This window comes from Bipolaris oryzae (assembly GCF_000523455.1).
Source record: "Bipolaris oryzae ATCC 44560 unplaced genomic scaffold scaffold_71, whole genome shotgun sequence".
Lineage (NCBI taxonomy): Eukaryota > Fungi > Ascomycota > Dothideomycetes > Pleosporales > Pleosporaceae > Bipolaris > Bipolaris oryzae.
In genome coordinates, this window is record NW_006911347.1 from 124,646 (window position 1) to 131,922 (window position 7,277).

At 54.7% G+C, this 7,277-nt stretch overlaps 2 protein-coding genes across 2 annotated transcripts; one reads left to right on the top strand and one right to left on the bottom strand.

Moving 5' to 3' along the window:
* Window positions 1–505: 505 nt before the first annotated feature.
* COCMIDRAFT_96278 (uncharacterized protein) lies at window positions 506–5,512 on the top strand (the record flags this gene model as incomplete). Its single annotated transcript, XM_007690130.1, has 2 exons — window positions 506–4,870; window positions 4,931–5,512. The coding sequence occupies 2 exons, from the start codon at window positions 506–508 to the stop codon at window positions 5,510–5,512; spliced, it is 4,947 nt and encodes a 1,648-aa protein (XP_007688320.1).
* A 793-nt stretch (window positions 5,513–6,305) lies between these two features.
* On the bottom strand, window positions 6,306–7,151 carry COCMIDRAFT_5605 (uncharacterized protein; the record flags this gene model as incomplete). Its single annotated transcript, XM_007690090.1, has 1 exon — window positions 6,306–7,151. A coding segment is annotated over one exon (846 nt), but the record flags the coding sequence as incomplete, so codon positions are not given.
* Window positions 7,152–7,277: the final 126 nt, after the last annotated feature.

Genomic DNA, 7,277 nt, shown 5'->3' on the forward strand with positions numbered 1-7,277 from the left:
CCCGCTGAGTGGGCACCAAACCACCACCATGGGCTGACGCCCCGCCCCAAGCCAAATCTAGCCACCACTGTGACGCAATCCTCTTCTCCTTCGTTGCACACAGTGCGCCGCCAAATCAGGTTTGCCATGTCTTCTCGCACCAAACAGAACCCAGCTCCTGTCTCCAGCAAAGCATCTTTCGACGTCATCTGTCCCAGATGGTCCAGCATGCAGACATGCGCCTCATAAAGGCCTGCTGCTCGGCCTTGCTTCCAGTGCTTTTCACTACTACAAAGACGACCCATTCGTCAATTGATATATGACCGATAATTCTTCACACAACTACTCCTACTACTCGTTCCCCCCGACGCCTAATAGGAATTCCCCCCGTTCCGCACGCTCTCAATCCATCTCAAGTAACGTATCAGGAACAAGCCACCGAGCTTCTTCCTACACTTTCACATCCACCACGGCTCACCACGGTCACGACAACTCATACAACGTCTCGAGCGTTCTATTCAGCAACATGCCTTCCCCAGCAGCAGGAAAGGGTGACACCCCCCGCACCCCTACCAAGCTCGGCAGGAAGCCACAGACATCTGCACCCAAGCTCAACAAGCCTCAGGTAGGCAAGTCGGAGGACGCCCCCACCTCCGACATGCCCGAGCAGGCAGAGGGCCTGTTGCAGGAAGGACAGGAAAAGGCACAGGATGTGCAAGACGACACAGAGAACACCTTTGAAGACGCTACCAAAAAGGGCGAGGAAACTGCCAAGGACGTCAAGGGCAAGGCAGAAGACACCACCGGCAAGGTCTCACAGGCCGGCGACGAGCTCGAGCAGGCTGAGCCCAAGCCAATCGACGACGACGACGACGAAGAATATGGCGACGAAGACGACGCTACACAAAAGGCAGGAGACGATGCCGAAGATACTGCCGACAACACCGAAGACGATGCGACCGACACTGCCAGCAAAGCCGCTGATACCGGAAAGCAGGCTGGAGAAGGCGCATTGAGCGGTGCTCGTGGTCTCGCTGGCCGAGCCTCCAACCTTGCAGGCAAGGCCAAGCAAGACCCCAAGGGCGCAGCACAGGATGCTGCTGATGATGTTCAAGACGGTGCTCAGGAAGCTACACAGGATGTTCGCGATACCGCCGAAGATACCACCGAGTCAGCCAAGAACACTGCCCAGGACAAGGCAGGTAATGTCAAGGATAAGGCTCAGGATACCGTTGACGATGCCACTCCCGACCTGAGCCTCCTCAAGGGCCTCGAGGTTGATGAGGAGGGTCTGATCAAGAACCAAGACGGCAAGATCATCGGCCGCCTAGTTGAAGGTGATGCCGAGGATCTTGCTGGCTACCCCATTGGCGACAACGGAGAAATCCTTGATGACGATGGTGATCTTGTTGGTCGCTGCGAACTCACTCCCGAGTTGGCAGACCAGCAGCTCGGAGATGTCAGCGGCAAGATGCCCAACATCAGCATTCTCAAGGGTCTCACCGCCGACCGATCTGGTCAAATCCTCAACGAGGACGGTGACTTTGTTGGCCACCTTGTCGAGGGCGACCCAGCCGACATTCAGGGTCGCGAGTTCAACGAGAACGGCGAGATTCTTGACGATGATGGCAACGTCATTGCCAGGGCTGAACTCTCTCCTGAAGCCGCCGACCTCCCTGCGTACCAGCAGGATGATGATGAGGACGAGGAAGAGGAAGGTGATGCCCTCAACGGCGTTAACAACGCTGCCGAGCAAGCCAAGGGCACTGCTACCAACGCTGCCGAAAGCACCAAGGCAGGCGTTGAGGAGAAGGCTGCTGACATTGAAGACGAGCTTCCTGGCGTCGAGGCCCTTGAGGGCATGGAAATCAACAGCAGTGGCGAGATCCTCAACGACGATGGTGATGTCGTTGGCAACGTTGCCGAGGGCGACCTTGAGAATATCGAGAACGTCAAGGGCCTCACCGTCAACGACAAGGGCGAGGTCGTCGACCAGGACGGCAATGTTCTTGGCACGGTTGAGCTCGCTGAGGGCGCCGCTGATAAGCTCAAGGAGTCTGCCGCTGGTGCTCTCGACACCAGAATCTTGGACGGCCTCAAGGTCAACAAGAAGGGCAAGATCCTCGATTCTGACGGTGAAGAGATTGGTGAGCTCACTGACGGTGACCTTGAGAAGTGCGCTGGCAAGAAGGTCAACGAGAAGGGTGAAGTCCTCGACAAGGATGGCAAGGTCATCGGCAAGGTCGACGTTGTTCCTGGCGAGGCTGCCTTCAGCGCTATCAAGGCTCTAAAGGAGGAGCTTGGCGAGCCATTGGAAGAGGAAGAGGAAGAGGAGGGCGAGGGTGAGCCTGAGTTGAAGGAGATCACCCCTGAAATCGATGAGCTTGAAGGCTTCAAGGTCAACAAGAAGGGCAAGGTTCTCGATGAGGAAGGCGAGGAGATTGGTGAGCTCGTCGAAGGTGATCCTGCCAAGTGCGCTGGTAAGAAGATCAACGCCAAGGGCGAGGTCGTCGACAAGGACGGAAACGTTCTCGGCAAGGTCAAGGCTCTGCCCAAGATGGTTGATGCTTCCCAAATCCAGGAACCTGAAGTCAAGCAAGTTGAAATCACCCCAGAAATCAATGAGCTCGACGGCCTCAAGGTCAACAAGAAGGGCCAGGTTCTTGACGAGGATGGCGAGCCTATCGGCGAACTTGTCGAGGGCGATGCCGCCGAGTGTGCTGGTAAGAAGATCAATGCCAAGGGTGAGGTACTTGACAAGGACGGAAACGTCATTGGAAAGGTCAAGACCCTTCCCAAGATGGTCGAGCAGCAAGTCGGTGAGGCTGAGGAAGAGGTCGAAGAGGGTGAAGAGGAAGCCGAGGAGGCTGTCGACGATGATGGCCGCCCTCCTCTATCAATCCTCGATGGCCTCAAGGTCAACAAGGCCGGCAAGCTCATTGACAACAATGGCAACATTGTTGGTGAGCTGATCGAGGGTGACGCCAAGAAGCTGTCAAAGTCTGGCCTTACCTGCGATGCTGAAGGCCAATTCTGGGACAACAAGGGCAAGGTCATTGGCCGCGCCCAGACTATTCCCCAGGAGGAAGGCGAAGAGGAATCTCCTTTCGCTGGTCTCGAAGGCCTTGTTGTTGTCAAGGATGGCTTCGTCGAAGACGACAAGGGCAACCGCGTCGGCCAGGTCGTCGAGGGCGATGCTAAGAAGCTCGTTGGTCGCGCTGTCGATGAAGACGGTGACATTCTTGACAAGAAGGGCTCAGTCGTTGGCCACGCTGAACGCTACGATGAACCCGAGGAGGAGGCCCCAGAGGAGGAGGCTCCACTGGACCTTTCCGCCCTCGCAGGCCGCACTGTCAACAAGCAAGGCAATGTCATCGGCGATGATGGCATCCCCATTGGCCGTCTTGTCGAAGGCAATCCCAAGGAGCTGTCTGGCCGCAAGATTAACGAAGAGGGCCTCATCTTCAACGACACTGGCAAGCAGATTGGTCGTTGCGAACTGATCCCTGAGGAGGAGCGCGAATCCAAGCCCGAGGGTATCTTTGCTGGCCTCGAGGGTCTCCGAGTCGTCCAGGGTGGCATGGTTGCCGATGAGGATGGCAACACTGTCGGCAAGATCGTCGAAGGCAATGCCAAGCGTCTTGTTGGCATGGCCGTAGATGAGGATGGTGACATCCTTGACAAGTACGGCAACGTCAAGGGCCATGCTGAGCCTCTCGAGGATGAGGAAGAGGAAGAACCCGCTGACCTCTCTGTTCTTGATGGTCTCACTCTCAACAAGCAGGGTTACCTTGTCAACAGCGAGGGCATTCCTATCGGAAAGCTTGTCGAGGGTAACCTTGGTGAGCTCGCCGGACGCAAGTCCGATGGTGATGGTCTCATTCACGGCGATACCGGCAAGGTTGTCGGTCGCTGCGAGCTCATCCCTCCCAACGAGCGCCCCGAGCGCAAGGAGGGCCCATTCGCCGGTTTCGAAGGCCTCCGCGTTGTCAAGGACGGATTCGTCGAAGACAACGATGGCAACCGTGTTGGTCAACTCACTGAGGGTGACCCCAAGAGGCTCGTTGGACACACTGTTGACGAGGACGGTGACATTATCGACAAGTACGGCAATGTCAAGGGTCACGCTGAGCCATGGGAGGAAGAGGAGCAGGAGGAAGTTGACCTTAGTGCTCTTGCTGGCTGCACTGTTAACAAGGCTGGCAACATTGTCGACTCCAGCGGCGCCGTTATCGGTCGCGTCGCTGAGGGAGACCCAGCCACTCTGGCCGGCAAGAAGGTTGACGGCAAGGGCCAGATTTGGGACAACGAAGGTAACGTTATTGGTCGCGGTGAGCTTGTCCACGGTCACCAGTCTGGACCTGAGGGACCATTTGCTGGCTTCGACTCTGCTGTTGTTGCCAAGGATGGTACTGTCCAGACTCCTTCTGGCGAAATCATTGGCCGTGTCATCGAGGGCGACATCAAGAAGCTCGAGGGACACAAGGTCGACGAGGATGGTGACATCAACGACAAGAACGGCAACGTCATTGGAAAGGCCGAGCGATGGGAGCCTGAGCAGAAGGAGCGCCGTATCAACCCCATGGCTGGCATGCGTGTCAACAAGGAGGGCGAGGTCCGCGACGAGAACGGTGACGTTATTGGCCGTCTCACTGCTGGCGACCTTGGTCACTGTGCTGGTCTTGAGATTGACGACAACGGATATGTTGTCGACAATGACGGTAACAAGGTCGGAGAAGTCACTCTCCTGGAGAACATCCAGGAAGAAGAGGAAGATGAGACCGACGAGGAGAGGCAGCGTCGTGAAGATTCTGAGCTCGCCAAGAAGATGTCTGCCATCTGTGAAGACACTCTTCAGCGTGTCCAGCCTGTCATGAAGCAAATTACAGAGGTATGCTTGATGATAAAATCTGCTTTTCCTTTTCACGAACAATCACTAACTCGCTTCTAGTACATTGAGCAAGCTGACCGCACACCACGTGACGAGCTCGACGAAGAAGAACTTGTCAACAACGTCAAGCCACTTATCGAGGAAGGATCTCGCATCCTCAACGACTGCAATGGATCGCTCCGTGGTCTCGACCCCGATGGCCGTATCGCCGCTCAGGCAAAGGGCCGTCAACAGACTGGCGAAGCCTCACCCGAAGAGTACAAGCTTGCCGATAACCTCAAGGAGCTTACTACCACTGTCGTCACCACCATTGACAACGCTAAGAAGAAGATCTCCGACATGCCCCACGCCAAGAAGAAGCTCAACCCACTCTGGGCTCTCCTTACCGAGCCTCTATTCCAGATCATTGCTGCCGTTGGCTTGCTGCTAACTGGTGTTCTCAACCTTGTTGGCAGACTTCTCAACGGTCTTGGTCTCGGTGGTCTCGTCAACGGTCTGCTAGGCGGACTTGGTATCAACAAGCTGCTTGGTGGACTGGGCTTGGGCGGTATCACTGACGCGCTAGGCGGCGGCGACAAGAAGAAGAAGAAGGGTGCGAGCGGACCTATGAGCATGGTCGGTGGCCTGCTCGGGAAGAAATAAACGTCTTCCTAGGTAACATGGGGAATTCCTCTCCTCTCTCCTCGTCCCTTTGCTCAGCTTGAGATTTTTTTTCTTCTTGATATTTCCTTTGCCATTGTTTTCCTTTCCAAATGCCGGAGTGCACAATAAGAGCTGGAAGATCGGGGGGTCTGAAGGTCACACCTTTTTGTCGCGCTGCGGCTGGTGAAAAGAGAAGATACGAATTGGGCTTATCGACGAGAAGAGAAGGATTAAGTTGAGCGAGAGTCGAAAAGAAAGAGAAGGGAAAAACGAGTTGTTTTTGTTGTTGTTGTGTCTTTCATCAAAATCAGCGTTTGGGTCGTTTTTTTTTCGTCGTTGAATGTTTTTTCTCTCTCATCGGTATGTTCGATGGACGCATCGAATCTTCGCCACCACCATCGCTTACTTACCATGATATCATGCCGCGATTTTCCAATACTCTTTGAGGCCTCAAGAGTCACTTGGATTACTTTTCGTGTGAGCATCTTTGGCTATTCGACCAGCCGGGTTTTCCTTTGTCGCACACCGAAGCAAAAAAAAATGTTTTGAAGTTTTTTAGCATTGGCGTTTTCGTCTTGTTGATGAAGGACATGATAGCGAACTTTTTAGTTATCTCTGTACGATAGTCCAAGATTTAGTAGATGAAGTAATTAATAGTCTGACTTTATCATATACACCACATTCTCTGTCCTTTGCACTTTGTCTATGTACAAAATCACCTTTCTCCCCCCGTCCGTCCATTCATCCATCCATCCATCCATCCATCCATCCATCCATCCATCCATCCATCCATCTACATCAACACAGCCGCAATCCCAATCGCCAACCCAACCACCCCAAAAATCCCCATCTCACTCCTCAAACCCCCAGGCGCAGCATCAACATAAGTCACCACCCCCCTCTTGCCCACACCCTCTCTACTCTCTTCTTCTTCATCTTCTTCTTCATTCTCCTCTCTCTTCTTCCCTCCCTTCTTCTTATCCCCCACATTATCCGTAGGTTTACTCCCAGCCACCCCAGTCGGCGTCATAATTTCCTTATCCGTCGGTTTCGCATCCCTTTTCTTCTCCTCCTCTCCCACCTCATCTTTCCTCATCTTCATCTTCTTCTTTGGATGAGGACCCAACTTTTCAGTAGGTTTCGACTCGCCACCCGTCGAAGTCGACGTGGCGCCGCCTATTGTCCCCGTATTAGGAGCTGCTTCTGCTGCGCGTTTGTCTTTTGCCGTTTCTGTATGCCGCTTTTCGGGGGCGTCTGGGTTGAGGAGGTGGAGGGCGCGGTGGAAGAGGCTGTTGCGGGGTAGGGCGATGCAGAGGGCGCTTCCTAGGTGCAGGTTTTGGATGGGGTGGGTGGGGGACAGGATCGAGGCGAGGGGGTTGTTGAGGCTGGGGTGAGAGGTTGGGGCGTAGACGGTGCAGGATACGCTGGCTGGGTTGAGGTCGGAGGATGTGGTTGTTATGCTGAGGTTGCAGATGGCGGAGTCGAGGTTGGGGGTGAGGGGGGTGAGCTGGTTGATGGGTAGGGTGATGGTGAAGGGGTGGGGTCTTGTTGGGTGGTGGAGGAGCAGAGAGTTGCGGTTAGGGTTATTGTTGAGGCTGTTGCCAGGGATGGGAGGGATATCAGAGAACGAGACAAAAAGATCTCAGAGTGTTTAAGTGATACTCGAGTGGTTCTTCCCTTGGTGTTTTGGTTTGCCTTCTTTTTCTTGTCGATTCTTCTTGATATATATACCCATTTACCCCCCCCCCCCCCCCCCCCCCCCCCC